The sequence below is a fragment of the Nothoprocta perdicaria genome, unplaced genomic scaffold (genome assembly GCF_003342845.1).
Source record: "Nothoprocta perdicaria isolate Ctin4 unplaced genomic scaffold, notPer1 scaffold_213, whole genome shotgun sequence".
NCBI classification, from domain to species: domain Eukaryota; kingdom Metazoa; phylum Chordata; class Aves; order Tinamiformes; family Tinamidae; genus Nothoprocta; species Nothoprocta perdicaria.
The window spans coordinates 687,623-705,804 of NW_020455350.1; the positions used below are offsets into that span (position 1 = coordinate 687,623).

The 18,182-nt window shown below is 38.8% G+C and overlaps 1 protein-coding gene across 5 annotated transcripts in view; it reads right to left on the bottom strand.

Annotated features, from left to right (window-relative positions):
* SIPA1L1 (signal induced proliferation associated 1 like 1) overlaps positions 1-18,182 on the bottom strand; it is a 165,022-nt gene that overhangs the window by 34,285 nt on the left and 112,555 nt on the right. For all 5 annotated transcript variants that reach the window (XM_026038594.1, XM_026038595.1, XM_026038598.1 and 2 more), the window contains 6 exons: positions 15,821-15,995; positions 9,041-9,144; positions 8,118-8,275; positions 5,102-5,681; positions 3,756-4,030; positions 612-890 (listed from right to left, as the gene is read on the bottom strand). In XM_026038594.1, the coding sequence (XP_025894379.1) occupies positions 612-890; positions 3,756-4,030; positions 5,102-5,681; positions 8,118-8,275; positions 9,041-9,144; positions 15,821-15,995 (1,571 nt within the window). The remainder of the gene's footprint in view (positions 1-611; positions 891-3,755; positions 4,031-5,101; positions 5,682-8,117; positions 8,276-9,040; positions 9,145-15,820; positions 15,996-18,182) is intronic.

Here is an 18,182-nt window from a genome sequence, read left to right on the forward strand (position 1 = left end):
TCCTTGCTTGCTTCCCTAAACACATATCTTTGTAAAGCTGGAGACACTGACAGATTTGTACAGACATCCACAACAATGACAATGCGCTCCAGCATCAACACACACATCTTTCTCAATAAAGAATGAAAATATTGTGACTGCACATGCCTGATACCTTTATTTTAATAATAATTACTCTTTCATTAAAAGGAAAAAAAAACCTGCAAGCTTTAAGCTATCTGTTCTCTAGCCTGAAAACTTCGAAAAAATAAGTCTACTTTGTGTCCTGGTCAGCCTGCTTTGCTAAACACATTATATGACACTTCTGCCTCAGGAGGTTTTCGTTTAAACTCATTTAAAACTTCACTCAGAACATTGTGATTTGAGAATACTACCCAGCACAGTGAAACACCCCGTTATAAGGCAACAGTACTTCAGTTGGTGATTAATGACGCCAGGCACGTTTTTTCTCTTTGGCTTATGTCTCACTCACATTCATCGCACTTCTTCCCTAATCAAAGGCACTACTAAATTAAAAAGCAGTTTTCAGATGCCTAAATCAAGCTATTGTGCCTCATTTTAGAGCAGATTCTCAGAAGGGATGGGAAGTTAATTGCGAAGAAGAGACAAACCTCCGGCTCTCCAGCGGGCGCCCGTCGCTAGAGATGCTCCGGGGGATGTTGGCCGCTCGCTCCGGCGGGGGCATCTTCCCTTCTCCTTTCCCAGAGGCCATCCGAGACGGGACTGGGCTCTGCATCTGGGATGGTACCTGGGCCACGTGAGATCCCTGCCCTTTGCTGGCATTTCGCTGCCACTTGTTGTTATTTCTGAAGGGAAACTTGAATTCATACGGCACTCCTTCATTCACTTTGTACTCCATCACCGGCAGGCGGTAGTTTTCCGAAGAACTTCTGCAAAGGGAAAAATGAACCTGCTGCTATCCAAAGCAAACACACCGACAGGCACTGGGAAGCAATTCTCTAGGATATAGGTAAGCAGGAGTTTCTAAGCCCATTAACACACCCTGCTGCCTTCAGTTTGTGGCAATGAAGATATAAATAGCTACAAGGTCAATAAAGTTGTCCCACGAGTCTATCATAGGGGAGAGGTGCTACCTTCTACAATTCTATCCTAGGAATAAAACAAAATGTCCCACCCCAAAACCTGATCTGAAGACTATGGATTCAAAAGCAGTAAAAACACGGTCTCAAGGAATTCAAACATAAGGCATCCTGTGTTTCTCTGCTAGACAACATATTCAATGAACGCTGAAATGAAGCAAGTTCCCAAGTGGCTATTTCTGTACTAATGTGTGAAGCACATTGAAGGCAATTGCTACAAAGTTAACAAAACAGACAAAAATCTGAACCAGCATAGAACTTGAAAAGGTTCAAATCGACCAAAAATTTTATCATGCTTCATTTTCAAACAACTTAGACCTTTGGAGAAGCTTGATTGATAAATCTTTACTTTGTGAAAATTAAAGACTGGCTGAAAATTGCAAATGGTAAATTTGTCTTCTACTTCCTGATGATGTGCAGGAATAGGCCAGCAGAAAACTGGTCAGTTGGAACTGGACATGAGCTAATGCAGTCCATTAGAGATGCAGGGAGAACTTCCACAAATATTCCAAGTTAGACCTTCAGCTGTGGTACTGTCAGTTTTGATACTTCTCTTGAAAAAAAATAGCTCCTTTTTTTGGAAATAAATTTCTATTGTGGTACTTTGCTCATCCATGCACATCATTAGCTAATGGGAAGGCAAACAAGGCCCTGCGCTGTAAATAACGAGTGCAAATTTTCCTACTTTCAACTCTTTTTCTATGCGATTGCTCAATTAGCATTGAGGACTATCAATGTCTTTTTCCAGTTAAAGTACAAAACAAAACATCGTTATCTGGCCCTGCTGATGTAACAAGTTGTTACAAGAATAAATTCCCCATTTTTTTCTGTGTCCTTAATTTCAAGGTCAGCAATCGGTTCACTGAGAAGAGTTCAGTAACAAAGCTTTGATGACTACATTTTGTCATTTTATCTAAATGCACCTCGAGTTTTACCCAACCTTTTGCCAATCAGTTTATGAGGACGAGAACTGCTTCTCCTGTGTGCACTGCACTGTGCAGAACAGATCTCCCTCTCAGTAAAGAGTTTCCAGAAGTTGACCTAACATCAACATTAAAACCCGTTACCCCCTAAGAATACAGTTAAAAGATTTAAATTCTGGAAGAATTAACTGCCAAAAGAGAAATTGTTCTGCACCAAGAGAAATAGCTTTGTGCAAAAATTTAGGCCAACTCTTCAGTAATATATACAGGACAGGTACAAATTCAAGGCACCGTTTCTAAACCTTAATGATCTTGGCTACAGTGGGCAGGATAAATTGTTGCTTTAAGAAACTTTATAATTAGGTAATAAAGTACTATGAGCACTAGCTCGCCCCAGGACCATAACAGAACCCACTGATGCTGAGTACTGTATTTCAAAATAATGCAGTGATTTCCCTTCATGCTGTGAATATGGATAGAGCAAAGCTAAGCTCGCCTTTGACTGTACTTAATTTAGTTTAGAAATAATAGGATCTGTGCTTTCCACACAGATTTTTGTGTTCTAATCCTTTTCCTATGATTGCAGCTGAATTTTCCATTTGCTTAGACTGCTGAATACTACACGAAAGCTTTCCAAGTGCCTCATGGATGACCTTATGGCACTGCTCCCTTTATTCCCTGACATCCATTCAACTTTCCACTGACAACTGAGGGACAACTGAAAATTACATATCAACGTGATAAACATGAATTCGAGTTTAGCTCTGACCTTAACTATATGAAGAGTTATTCCCTGTCCTTAGGAAGTTATTGTATGACTGGAAAACAGGGCAAAACCCTCTCCATTTCCCACTGCAAAGAACATTGAATTTCAGTAGCTGTACTTGCTTCTCCTTGGCAAACCTAATATAAATCTTGAGCTTGCCTTTAGGCAAATTTGTTCTGTTAAATATCATTCTATTTTATTCATGCACCATTTTTGAGTAATTAATAAAAGATGTTGGGGATACTAGAGCAGATTCAGCTTCAGACAAGGGCAAAGAGTTCAGAGGGGAGTAGGAAAAATAAAAAGCTTCAGAGTTCAGGAAGAAATCAAGGGACTTAATGTTTGACTTAGCCAAAGCAAAACCAAACCAAAATGCATGCTAATGTTTAGTTGTGATCAAGCTACATTTAAAAAGCTATAAAAGCAATCATGTAGTTGACAAGCCTCCAGCTCAGCAAGGATGGGAAATGATAGAGAGGCAATAAAATGTACTGTAGCAAAGAACTGTAATTTGCAGCAATTTTCCTGTACAAACACTGTTGATGGACTTTATGAACATGTGTCCATTCACAGTTTTCAGATATTAACATCTACAGATCTTACAAATTAACAAGTGGAAAAGCATGGAGGAGAAAGTATAGTTATTTTGATGCGTTATAAATGCACATTTCTCAAAAGTTTTTCAATTCCCACTTCAAGTAAGTGCAATAACTAAAGAACAGGAAAATGGGTTTAAATGATACCTAAGCTGTTTTGGACATTTCATGGAACCACAGTAATTACTGAATAGTTTGTGAAGCCTGACACGTGAACATTGGCAGTTTGTGCTGCCCTCTCCTTTTACTAACAACACTAATACGCAGGCCATAAGGTAATTATGCCTTATTTGGAGAGAAGTCACCATTTTATTTTTTATCTTTTTAAATCCAGATTAACTTCTGACCCAAGGTGACTACCGTGCAGTACCTGCGCGGCGTGCAGTCCTCGTAGGGCGGGATGATGACGACCTTCACGGTGACTGAGGTCCTCAGCAGGTCGATCATCTGCTCGTGGCTCAGCGTGGCTACGGCCACCTTGCAGATCTCCACCAGGCGGCTGCCCTGCCGCAGCCCTGCCTGCCACGCGTAGCCGTAGGGCTCCACGTCGGCCACGATGCCTTCGTAGTTCACGTGGAAGCCAAGCTGCCCCAGGCCGTTGCGGCGCAGAGTCATCTCCACCGTTTCACAGCCCTTGGTCACCAGCTGGGACGTGAAATGGAGAATTTAATGCACTGAGATACACAGAGCGGCAATAAAGGTTTGAGGACTACATGTTAAAAAAAAAATGCCCCCAAGACAAGGGTGGGAGAAGATCAAGGGAAAATGTATCCCAGTCCCAGGTAACAACCAGCTGAAATGAATCCCTTCACTCAAACTAGAATTTTGAGTTAGTGTCTGGTTAACATAGTTTGCCTTAAACTTTTTTTTACTGAACCCACAGCAATTTTACTAGAAATATGGCATCACACAACAGATGCATAAACTTATCTATTTAATCCACAGTTCACACTTCAGCAGCAAAGCAACTACACTAGATTTCTACTTGCTTCTGTGAACTGTAACACTACTGCTAGCCAGAAGAACAATCTGGTGGTCCACGGGTGCTCAGCTCAGGAGGCGAGACTCCAGGTCAACTCTTCTGTGTACCAGGAGCAAGAGTAGAGTCAAAAGTGGCCTAACAGAACATACTTTACCCCTTTTTCCTGGTCATTCATTATACAATTACTGTGGTGGAATTACAGTAAAGACAACACATTCCATCATGATCAACTGGATTAAAAAAAATGAACACAGGCAGATGTTTTACAGATATTATGATTCACTGCATTTTTAGTTCTTTTCATCATACGCAGTGGGAGACTATCTGAAGGCTGCAAAAGAGATTGCAATTGCACCCTGCTGACAAAATGGTAAGTCAGTCTCAAAGATATTACAGCCTCATTTGAAACAAGACACAGCAAGCATATAAACTGTAAATACGACAAAGCAAGTAAGGTACTTCAGTATTTACTGTGGGAGCAATTTATGTATTTGGAGGCACTGTATGGCCTTTATTATTAAGACATCTTTGATGTGCAGATGACCAGCTGAGGATGGTTGATATCTGATAAATATCAAAGCAATTCGGATTTTTGAAAAGGGCAGAAAAGTCCTTATGGATTTAAGGATATATAATTAGAAGGGTTGTAGGCACCCCGAGCTTTACTGAAGTCCTAATTGGGGGTGGGAGGAGAAAGCAAAGAAGGGGACCCAAACAAAAGAACACATTCTAACCTCCAGCCTTTTGACGATCTCTTTGATATCGTCGGACATGTTGCTGATGAAGCTCTCCAAAGAGACACATTCACCCCTCTCATAGAATATTTTGATATTTGTATCCGTTGAAGTCCACCCTATCACATCTCGACAGGAGCAATTGAACACCACGCTTTTTGTGTCCTGCTCAATGAGGACTACAAACTCATTAGAGATGCCAAGGAGACAGTCTATTTCCATACCCTTGCTGTAGTCTTTAGCATGGACACTCCATACAATAGCACCAGAACTATAGATCTCTGCTCCTGGATAAGGCTTGGACTTTTCTTTCTTCTTTGAAGCAAGGGAGATGAACGGGAACTTGCCAGAAGGGTCAATTGGAGTGTTGGTGACATTTTTCTCTGCCAAGTCTTTCAAATATTCTTGTCGGGTCCTGGTGGCCATTGCCCGGAACTTCTCTGATTTGTGAGCAGCATTCTCTGCATTAATGACTTTGGCCAGTAAGAAGTCCCTGAACACATTTGATTTGGGAAAGGTGACACCTTTTGGGATGGGTGGTCCAAAGGACGGTACATCTCTGGATCTTGTCACAGCAACACTAAAAGAAATAAAGGAGCAAGGAAAAAGCATAGTGTTTTATTGCATATGAATATATATCAGTTTTTGAATAAAAGTATATTTCCCTTTTCCTTATCCTTTTCTCTTATCCTTCTTTTTCTTTCTTCCCTAACCACAACATTTCTGATGCATTCCATAACACAAAGGCTAGCAGATGAGGTAGGTACCTAATGCTGAAACACATCTCTCTCAGATGAGAGCAATGCCAAGTATATGCAAAAAAAATACAAGAGATGCAGGAAAAACGGATATATTAAAAAGACAGAGACATTAAAGTCATCTCAGATGGCTAACTTCATTGTGAGGGTCAGCATCTGGTGACTGAACACTAAAGTATGTGACATTACTGATCACATTTTATTTTTTTCCTTCAAAAGTGCCCTACCCGATACTGCATTCAACTAACAGAAGCAGCACAAGGAATGTATTCACTGCTCGGCAAAATTTAGCTGGGCAAAATTTAGGATCAGAAGCTGCTCCAAAAATACGAGAAATAAGAAACTTCTTAAAAGATTGGAGATGCGTACTAGAAATAGATGTTTTTTCAATACTTTCTTTCAGTTTTCATGCCAAGTGAAGGACCGACCACACACTGTGCTCAGGCAGTGCTGTTAAGCCTAGCTGTTCTCTCCAGCCCATTCCTCTCTGATTCATAGCAGCTGAGAGCTTCTTGGCCTCACTGAAAATGAAGCACTCCAGTCCTCTACTAGTCACTCTGTAGTCTGCCGTAGGCTGAGATCACCAACTGTACTGCAAAAGTTCTGTGACAAAAACTGCTTCGATATTGTTCAAATTTCATTTATCACATAACTATATCTAGATCTTGTGACAGAGGCAGAAAAAAATAATTTATTGATTTATTTTCAACCAAATTTGACAGCAATAGAAATTTATGAAGAAAAATATGATGGAAGGACTTCAATACACTGGAAATCTGTGTGATGGTTCAACTAGAATGTTAGTATTATTTTTATATTTTATTCTAATCCAACTCCTTAACCCTAATTAGAGGCAGAAACACTAATAAAGACTACACAACTCCCTAATGATCTCTTCTTTCTTAATCTTATTTCCTAGCAAATGATTTCAAAGATATGGTAACGTGAGGGCTTGCAAATATATGCCAATATAGCTATAATTTTCCTCATGATGAAGCTACCCAGCTCTTCATCATCTTTAGCAGCCCTGGATAAACTCTTTATTAAGGGACGGAAGCATTAGAGTTAAATATCATTACAATGAAAAAATGTTGGCGACTTCTTTTTATTAAATTTTCAACAGCATCAACCATGAGGATAAAAAATTAATTTTTAACATATGCTAGAGAAGTTTAAAATGTGAAAGATGCTGACAGAGAAGCCAGACATTTCAAAGACTGTTGATCTTAGACGAGAGAGAGAATCACTGGCCAAGACAGTGCTTGATTTTCTTCCTTTTATGTAGCTCTCAATATAAATTCCAGTACGATTTTATGCTATATGGCTTCCTGTTTTGTCTAGAATTATGAATCTATGAGACTGTTCCAAATAATCCAGTGAAGAAAAGAGGTCAAATTTACTTTGAAAAGTCTCCTAGAAAAACGTTTCATAATGGAATTCTATAAATTTAAAGCAAGCGTTTGTGCTGAGAGGGACGGGGAAACGAGGGAGAGGAGCATTTTAAGCTTAAAGAGCACACAGAGCACAGAATGTCCTGGCAGGCTCCGGAGGCCCATCAGTATGGATACAGCTGCAGGACTTGGACTAGCACCTTGCCAATTCTAATAAGTGTCCGATATTGACAATTTACAGTTCTGTTTTCCTTCCCTTCCCAATTCGCCTTCCCTGTAAACTCTATGACTGTAGGGTCACCAAAACTCAACTACTCAAACAGTTTTTTTCATAAATCATTAAGCTTCATACTTGTGACAAAAATCTCATTTAAATTTATTTTAGTAGTAAGTTTAAACCTCCACCGGGCTTTTCAAAAGGAAGAGATTTAATATTTCAAGGAACTTCTTTTAGGGAAGTTTCTTCTTGCGAAAGATTAAGCCATACTTTTTCCTTCTCTTCATTTCGAAAAGTCTTCATTTCAGAGATTCCCCAAAATCTGGGCAAAAAGTCAAGTCATAAAAATCAAAGCAGAAACACTTCTCCAGAATATTGTTATGAAGAGAATAAACAGGAAAGGGAGAATGGGAAAGGACTGTGAGAACAGAATTCTGAAACCATTCCAGAAGGCTTGACTGTAGATACTAGAAGCATTAGCTTCATCAATACTTTATACTACATGCCAGCGCATTATTATTTATTTTAATAAAAAGGTCTAAATTCAAAGGTCCCCTTGGCCAGTGTGTCATGCTGTTTCCCCGCAGATGGGGGACTGCACCCTCCTGTGTGCGAGGCTCCCCGGGAGCTGGGAAGGCTGCGATAGGTACCTGTAGCAGACGCTGTCGGTGCAGGGGTTGTGCACCCTGACGATGACAAAGACGTGCTGGAAGTGGGACCGAATGTTCTTGGGGCTGAACGGCTGCGCTCCGGGCTCCTGGAAAACTATCGTCACAATATCGTTCCCAATGTGCCGCTTTCTCAGAAGCTTGGGCGGAAAAGGAAGGAAAAGAGGAGGAGGTTACATAAGTTAAAATATCATCTTTAAGAATCCTTCCACAATTTTTCACTTTTAATTATTCCCCCCCCCCCTTTTTTTAAATCAAATTCTATTGCCCAATCCCTTACGTAAGTGATAATTCCAAGCTGAAAACCAAACAGCTGTGGATTAACATGATAGGCAGCAGAATGTTAGTTATCTAATGGATTTGTTAGGTAAAGATTTTATCTAAAAAACAACAAAAACACCCCAAGGTAGGTGATCAGCCAGTCAACCTGTGATACATAAAGTAGGAAAATATTTATTATTTTGCACCTTTTTTACAAGTCAGAGACAAGTTTTAATTCAAGTTGAAATTAGTTATTATAATAAATTTCTTCTTGCCTTCTTGAAGTAAAATCCAAGATTAGTGCAGATGAGAAAGATAAACTAAAAAATAGAGTAAAATTTAGGTTATGAAAGGAAGCTATAAAGCATACTATGCTTTCATTGCTATAAAAACTTCATTTTTGTTTGTAGAAATACAAAGACCATCATCATTTCTAGAGTAAAAGGTATACACATCGCAGCTATCATGTTCTTACAACAACTTCCTAAGCTCCCCTTCCTGGCACAGAAATGGATGCAATTTTAGTTTTGGTTCTTTAAGTGTTCTCTTTGCTAGTAATAAATCAAATTTGTAGTAATATTGAATAGCTTAACTATTTGTGAGATGAAATAAAACCCATTCTGAATAGACATGGTTTATCCTACCTGTTGCTTGTTGTTTGGAGTATATGGCAGCATAGTAGAAACATGGAACATGATTTCATAGTCCTTGTATGTCGTATATAGAGAGTGAGTACCAGTGGAATCAGCTGCAGTTAAAGAAGAGAAAAACAAAAAAGAAGATATAAACAGTATTCTTTTTAATTATGAAAAAAAAGTTTCATTATTGTCAAAGACAAACACTAGGTAAAATAATTCCTATTCATCATTGATCCTAGCTTAAATGACAGTAAGTCTCAGAGTTTATTCACCTGCAAAAACAAATAACTCGCACAGAGGCATGTGTGATTTTGCAAAGATACTTTTGTCAGTGATGAACTTGCTAGTGATGCAGAATTTCTACCAGAACATCCCCAGGAAAGCCTATCTGAGCATGCAGAATGCCAAACACAGCAAAGAAGGGCAAGTTCACACACACAAATATACATACGTTACATACATAGTGTAAAAATATAAACTGGTTCCATTTTGCACACCAGTACAGATTTGCATTAGGCCCATTAGTTCATCTCTACTTTTACAACCTTTGCTGCTTAATTTCTACTGCTAAAAATGATTCTTTCTTCTTTGGTCTAGGGGTGCAGAGGGATTGAGGAAGGGAGAGAAAGAAAAATCAAATCCAACTATGACAAAAATGTATCACAAAAAATGATATTGGAATTCAGAGAAGTCATGGGAATGGAAAAGTAAAGTTCATTGACCGGGAAACTTCAATAAAGGGAAGAAACCACCTGTCAACATGCAACATTACTTAAAAAAAATATAATACACAGTGCATTCAAAAGGATTGATTCTTTGGAAACAGTTTTTAATAGACATATTTATATTCTGGAACAAAAGGCATAGTTTCCAAGGCACCACCCAATATTTTAGGATAACTGGAATGAAACTGAAGTGTAAGGAATGTGGAAAGGACTTCAGAAAGGAGGGCAGACAGAGACTGTGAATGAATACCATGATTTCACACGTAATTAAATACTGATGCACATATAATACACAATATATGAAAGACCAGAACGGGTTCCTTTGAATGTAAACATCAGGACTCCAAATTAACTGTAACGAAGCCAGATAAAACCTTCTCTAAAATCAGTGCTTAATGGAAAGGAGCAAACCAAACCCCAACAGGATGTTCACAGGCGTACAGGCTACAAGGGAAAAACCCCACAACAAAGACCATGCAGGGCGGGTGTATGAATCACAGGTGCTCTCACCTGCTTTGTCTGCTGGTCACCCTATTTTAAAAGCTATAGAAGAAACAGAAGGGATCCAGAAACAGGCCACAAAAACAATTATATGTGGATGGAGAACTTCCAGGTGGAGAGAAAACAAAAAATACTAGGATTATCAAATTTAAAAAGAAATAAAAGAAGAGGGGATATTATGTAGGTTTGCAAAGCTTTGCTTCAAGTCAACACTTGATTACAGACAAATTGGGAACTTGTTTTTTTCCTTTCTGTCTCAAAAAAGACCTTGAAAAATGTTTCACTAAATAAAACAGCTGCATGCTTAAAGGGAAAATAGTAAATATATTCCATTGAATTTAATTGCTGTCCTCAGTTCAAAAAGCCAGCTTTCAAACAGAACTGAAAACGAACTATATCTATATATAGCAAAAAGCATTCTGGTTATTTACAATTATATAAACCTGATACTCCATTATATAATCTCAAATATTTTTAGTAATATTCTTTAAAGCTCAGTTAAACATTATGCCTCAGTGTAATTTATCAGCAGATAAAACAAATTACAAAAAAGATAATGGTGTTGGTATTTTTGAGGAATTCACAGCACCATAAATGTACAATGTTTATTTACCCAAATTTAGGTATAGCTACTACAAAGAGTTTTCATTTTTGGTCAGACTTAGAATAATAAAATAATGCTAACTATGTAATCAGTGAGAACTGCAACATGACAAATAAAACGAAATATAGTGACTTCTACATTGTGATTCGAAAGAGACGTTGCACTTTAAAAATGCCTATACTCAAAAAAAGGGAAGAGAGGAAAAAAGCATTCCTAGAATTTTAAGGAAAAAAAAGGTCTGTAAATGTTTCAAATGCTCAACATCCTCATTATGAAAAACTAGCTAAATGCTAAATACATTCTGGTAATTATAGCAGCACAAAAGCTGAAGGGGAATCATTTCATTTTGCAGTCAGTTCCCTGCAGCTTCTTCCTCTGCCTGATCATTAAAACGAGCGCTGAAGGAGCTGGATGCACTGAAGAGTCACCTACACCTCACTGTAAGTAGTCCTTACTGGCTCTTTTGGTCCAGCTGCAGACACGCTAATTTATATATCACCCCTGACAAACAGAGCTCATGAATATCATAAAGTTGCACAAGAGGAGAGTAGGTGGGAAGATGATAAGATCCCCCAAAAAAGAAGTGGGAGAGAGAGCAAAAAAGATGGGCATTCCTGACAATGAGCACTGCCAGGAGCACAGCTGAGCCTTCAAGTCAAGCATTCAACCTTCCTGGATGGACTTACTGCAGACAGAACAAGTGCATGAGGGGTTTCCTCCTCCCCACTTAAGGCACACAGATTTCTCCTAACAGTTCTGCAAATTAAGCAACAAAGCTACATTCCTAATGAGATATTTAATTATTTCAACTGTTTAGCAAAGTCGTGACAGCTTAATTTAGATACAAATGGAAGCCCATGTCCAATGCAAACATCTTTTTCACCATTTAGATAGCTTCTTTCTTACAAGTGACGAATACTTCTACTGAAGTTGAATAACTGCAGATGCTGCTTAACTTGAATTGTTGCCATTCATGCCAGCAAAATCCAAGACTGCATATTGGTACAGTATTCATCATGACAAGGTCAGAATGAGCTTCAAAATTTAATTTGGCCTCCTTGTATTCAACAGCTAACCTAGAGCTCTACAAATTCATTAACACCTTTTTTTTTCCACACTGAAGACATCCCTTTCTACCATCAGTTCATTGCCTACCTGTTGCTGCTGTCTTCTCAGTTCTGTTCATTTACTGCACTTGCTCGCTTAGCTTAAAAAAGTTTTTTTCTCTTCCATCTCTATTTACCTTTAAACACCCATCAAAATCTTCTGTCCTTCTAACCTGTTTTCAGTGAGTCTCAGAGACTGTCTTAGCAGATTCCCATTTCTGTCAACATCAGCTCAAAATTGTTATTCACCTAAACCATATACTGTTGACAAATGAAAGCAGAGCCTTACTGAAGCCAAATAACTTTGCGAGCACATACCTACTGCAGCTTTTAACGACTGTGAAATAGAAAACTATGCCAAAAATTTTAAGAGCAGAAAATCAATTCAAGTTGCATTTTTGAAGAAAATATCTTCCAAGGAATGGAAGGAAAACAAAAATAAATGCTGCTGGGCAGGAGCAAGACTAGCCACTAGTACAAATCAAAGCCGTGCTCAAGAGCAAAAAGGTCCTGCCATGTCAAGGCTAATGCTGTTTCAGTTTAACGTCTGCTGTTAAAAAAGACAAACAAAAACATGATTTCTAGTTTCACTTAGAGATCTGCCCAGCTTCAGCATCTGTCCAACATACTTTCTTCTATTATACACTAGGTTTTTAATCTATTTAACATCACGTTGTTTTTACATTCTTCTAATGTCAACCTAAAAGGCATGCAGTATAAAAATCCTACATAGAAATGTACCATTACTACTATGTAAGCTTATAATTTCAAATAGATTCTCCAAAAAGCCCTTCTATGTTTAATATTATATCCATGATTCCAGCACCAATCATTCTATCACTTTGCTGGACATCAATGTTAGGCTACTGGGTTAACATTATGCAACTGTTCCCGTTTGCAAATTCAAGATACCAAGAACTATGCATAAGTGAGAGGATGGAAAAATAAAGCCAGCAGTCCAACCGAAAAATAAAGGAAAATGACTGAAGTTACAATTTTAGCAATAACTCTGATGTTTATTTCTTTAAAACGATGCCCGTAAAATTCCTAGCGACCGTGGGAGAGATGACATTTTCAAGCTCTATTTCCTATCCAAAGGCTGCCAGGAGATAGGCTGCTTCCCCTGCGGTAATGCTATAAATACACAGGCCAAACCCAAGAAGTCGCGGTTCTTTTCAACAGTTGCACTGGCGGAGCGCCAAAGCTGGGGTCCTTGAAGGATTACCCTTGCAATGTATTTAAACAGCCTTTCAATTATTAAGATGCATAAGATTGCCTCTTCTAAAAACTGGCTCTGTTATGGACACCGACCAATTAGGCCCCTAATTCAAACAGTTTCTGGGCACAGCCACTGTTCTGCAACACTCCTTTGCTATAAGTCTTTCTTTTCCAAGTTTGCATAAAATACAAACATATAATCTTGTGAAAATCTGCCCAGAGTATATACAAAGCAGCTTCCTTCCCCAGTGAGGGAATCTTTCCTCCTGTCCTACTCAGGCGTCTGCTTTTTGTTGCCGCTAAAACATGGTCAGAGGTATGGAAAGCTGGCAAATTAGTGTACATCGTTGCTCCAACCTTTCGCACAAGTTAATGAGCAGACATTCGTTTTAAGAGCATCTTTGCATTCAACTGTGCTGACATTAAACCGAATGTTCACTCGGGAAACAGCTTCCTGAGTAATGAGACCGAAAAAGCTGTTTCGTGGTGGTGGCCTCTAGCAACGAGAGAGCCCACAGCTGCGAGAGGGAGAAGAGGGTTCCCTAGCTGCACACAGACCTACCTGTACACACCTTAGCTGCCTAAAAATATCCTAAAAATCCTAAAAAAAAAAAATCAATAAACTTGAAACTTGATGGAAACCACACTTACCCAAACAGCCCAGGCCCTTCTGTGTGACGAGCGGGCAGGAAAAACTGGCTACTTGGTGCTTTATGTACTGCCCATATGTATTCTGCTACTCATGCCATAGGCCCCAGCTGGTATGGTGAACGAACAAATGGCTCAACTGCTGTATACATTTACCTTAGACTTCAGCTATACACCCATGATATTCTACCCAGCAAAACACTGCTCTAGGATAAACCTATTTTAATGGATAACCCTGCATATTTCTCAGGTGTCTCTATACTGTCTGGTATGCCTTGCCTAGCTTTCTGTGCCACTCTCAAAGAGACAGGCTGCTGATTGTCATTTCACACACACCACAGCCAAAGAGAGCGCTTTGCTTTTGTCTCCTTCCTCCCTGTGCTCTTTCTTCTGAACAGCAGTGTCAGCGTAACGCATTCATTCAGTCCTGGCAACCCCTAATTCCCCATGCTAAGTTTCTAGCAAAGGCTAAACACAGTCAGCCAGGCTGAAATCCTTTATTTCTAATCTGTATACACGCAGAATAAGCATTTTATTTCCCTTGAATGCAGTTACTGAAGTACTCATGTTTGCCGTGTGCTCCGTGCAATTCCCCATGATCCTGCAGACAACACAACCCTATGGGTCTCACACAGCCCAGATGTTCCTACAGTTCTCCCTGAGGAGCTCCTAAGCCTTGCCTGAAGGGAGCACTTTGTGATACGCCTTCACCAGCAGCTCCTGCCTAGCGCATCTCCCTTTCTTCTCGATCACAGCAACACCTCATGTCAAACCTCTCTTCTCTTTGTATTCTTTCAGATACATAATGGAGCGGGTAGGTGTTATCGGGCACACACCCAGCTTGAAGTGAAAAAGACAGACATGTCAGCTCTCAACATCACTTCAGATGTGCATGAAAAAGATGTATATTTAGTTTTCTAACTGAAGCAAGTTTCTTTTCCACAGAGGACTGATTAGAAGGGCGATGATAGCAATGATGTGATCAAGAACAGCTTGAGGGGATGGCAATTTGGTGCCTGTAAGAATCAAGGACACAAGATAGAGCAATGGAGTAGTAAAGCAAAGCACGTTACTGCGTTTGTGATGGGAGAAAAACCCCCCAAGAGGACAGTTTTTGCTGCACTGCAAGTTGATGAATGTTTTTCTGCTTTCATGGCTCAACTCTATTTAATTCTCTGTGCTGCAAGTGAGTAAAATAACAAGAGATTTCCATAGGCATAAGCTAGTTTCAATATTCAAAGGAAGACTGGTCAAAAATGATCTGCTAAGAGGTTTTAAATAGATCTACACACTGAATAAACTTAAAGCATGCCCAAGTTGTTAAAACTGTTATTTCACAAGCTTGACTCCCAAACCAGAACATATCTTTTATAGATACTGCCACCTAGGATCATCTTCTCACTACATTTTTTTTTTTTTTTTTTTTTTTTTTTTTTTTTTTTTGCTACAGTATGTTTTATGGTCAAAGCTGATAATCAACTGTCAAAAACAGTTTATTTTCAATAGCTGTAGAGGGAAAAAAAACAGACAGGGAAGAATAATTTGACAAGAGTAATACAAAACTGCCTAGAAGAAAAACTACATGCATCAGCCACAGCATAAAAGCAACAGATCAACTTGCCAAGGTGGACAACGAAGATGAATTCTCAGAATTTTTTTTTGTAGCAGCCCATAAACATATCAACTCTACTGATCATTTATTACACAATATACTGGTGATGATTTCACAATGCTAGTAACAACTGTACAGATGTTGGAGTTTTGATGAAAATTTCATACTGAGTTAGCATCCAAATTCAATCATCAACAAGATGAGGAAAGACCTATGGCGTGGGTCAAATCGCATATTGTTCTGCTTTGACATCTAAGATTGAGCAACTTTATGTAGCAAAGAGGTCACTTTTTTAGAACTCTGAGCAAAAGGTCAATTAGAGACCAAGTGAAAAACTTTGTTCATTCAGGGGAATAGTTAAAAACGCCTTACTCTTGGTATCCAGCTGAGCCCGATACTTTTCAAATCCCTTGAGTCGAACTCGTTCTCCCAGGAGCTGAAGAAACTCTTCAAAGGCTGGACCTGCTGATTCGTTATTATACATTTCCTCTTCTGTGCTTTGCCCAGCTTTGCAGTACATGATACCCACCTTAAGCTGGTAACTTAACTGTGAAGAGAAAGAGATGAAAAAAATCTTGTATTTACATCAAGTGATAGTGCAACATATTTACTGAATTCTCTTCATGTTTTTATTAAACTCTTATTCACAAATGAAAGATACCTAAAAATCCTAACAAATACTCCCATTGTGTTCCTCCGTAAGTGCTATGGCATCTTTCATCTGAAGATGTCAAATTGTTTCCAAAATGAAATAAACAATCATGTTCCTTATTTTCTGAAAGATGACACTGCAGCACGGAAATTGTGTCTTGCAGTGAATCACACCACAAGTGTAGGCTGAGAAAATTCAGGAACTTGACTCTCCCTCTTCAGCGGGTACCATGGTTACTATACCATGCTAAACCCTCCACACAGAACGACAGGGCACAACATTCACTCATTTCTGTAATTATTCACAAAATTAACAATATCATTTTCCAAAGAAGACAGAAGTTAACCACCTACTAATAATGCCATCATCCATTAGCAACACTGAAGGAATCAATGGCATTCAGCTGGTCTTTCTGGCTTAAAAAATACAGCAGCATAAACAAACAAACAAAAGCAACAGTTTTAAAGACTGTATTTATTGACACAGAAATTCAAATATACCTCTGAGTTTTACTTCTGTTTTTGCTTTAATTTGATTTATACTTTTAGGTTCCTAGTAAAGCAGAAGTGAAAAACAAAAACAAAATGCCTGTTTTACCTGACCTCAACTGTGATTCTTCAAAACAAACTGTTTCCACAGATGGCAAATCGACTCCCCGGCAAAAGGGGCTGCACCCTTTTGCACACTTTATGCCACACTACGGAAAAGGAAGACACAGAAGGCAGGAACAGCAGCACCCAACAGCCATTTACTGCTGTTTCCAAAAACAGTTTCACAAGCAGAAACTGGTAGGGTACAAAGGAGTCTTGGGGTTTGTGTAGGTAACTCACCTAGGAAAAGAACGCACGCTTTTTGCAAGGTTACTTATTGCAATCTCTCCTACTCCACAGAATTTTTGTATAGGCTCCATTTTAAGTAAATGCCATTTTGTCAGTGGATAATAATGAAAAAGTCTATCAAAATTTTCATGAGATTGAAAGACTAGTTATGTAGGAACAGATATTTGCAAGGGTACTGAAAGGAAGTCATCCAAGCACATTGTGACTGGTCTTAAAAGGGCAATAGAACACACATATACATATTATTCAAAAAGTTTTAGCATCTGCTGGGATGATATAGGCAGAAGTAGTTAAATTTAGACGTATAATAAGCTAAAATTAATATTTATACTGTGCTATTCAAAAAGTCCTGATAGTTTCAGCTTTCTCTCCTAGTAATTTTTTTTTAAATTAAAACAGGTGAAGGAAATTTTTTTCCATGATATAGGCAGTAATGGAAATTCATCTTTCATAAGCAACCCTCTGACTGTACTTGTACCTTTGAAAACGTCAGCCTGAGAAACTAGCAAAGACTGTGCAATGAAATGTCTTCTACTTATGCTCTTATTTTTGCTAAACTTGCGGAATTAAAGCGGATTCAAGGGCACATAGTTGCGATTTACTTCCTTCTGCTAAATCTAAGGTCCTTAAAAGAGTATAATTTGATGGAAGAGAGAAAGAAGGGGTTGAAGGTTGAAATATGCTGAGGTTAAACTCTCACCAAAGTACTCTCATTTTAGTGAAAAAAGAAAAGTCTTTACCTAATTATAGATGTGGGAGAAGTGCACTTCAAATATGTGCCCAGCACTTGGTGAAAGACCATCCAAAGCTTATCTTGGACTTAACTACTCAGCAATTTTACCTTATAGAGCGATATTAAAAGTTGGCTGACATTTCACAGTATTTCTGTGAATGAGGAATCACCATAAAGATAAACTTTTACTGGGATAAACCAGTAATTGGTCTACGATAATTAAATTTTAAAAGCATGTGTGGAAATAAACCTCAAATAAGTTAGCAATGAACTCTGCATTCAAGACAGACTAGTAGGCAGTACTTAACTACAAAGCTCGCAAGGCTTCCCAGAAGGCTGGATTGCACCTTCCACATCCATATGAAGGAATTTTAATCAAGCTAATGGGAAGTACAGCTAGGTACAAGCCACGTGGGCCAGACGAGCAGATATTGGCAACGATGACTAAAGATGTCACCTCCTTCTGCACTGCGGATATCGGAATATCATACGCAGTTCAGATGTCTGCAT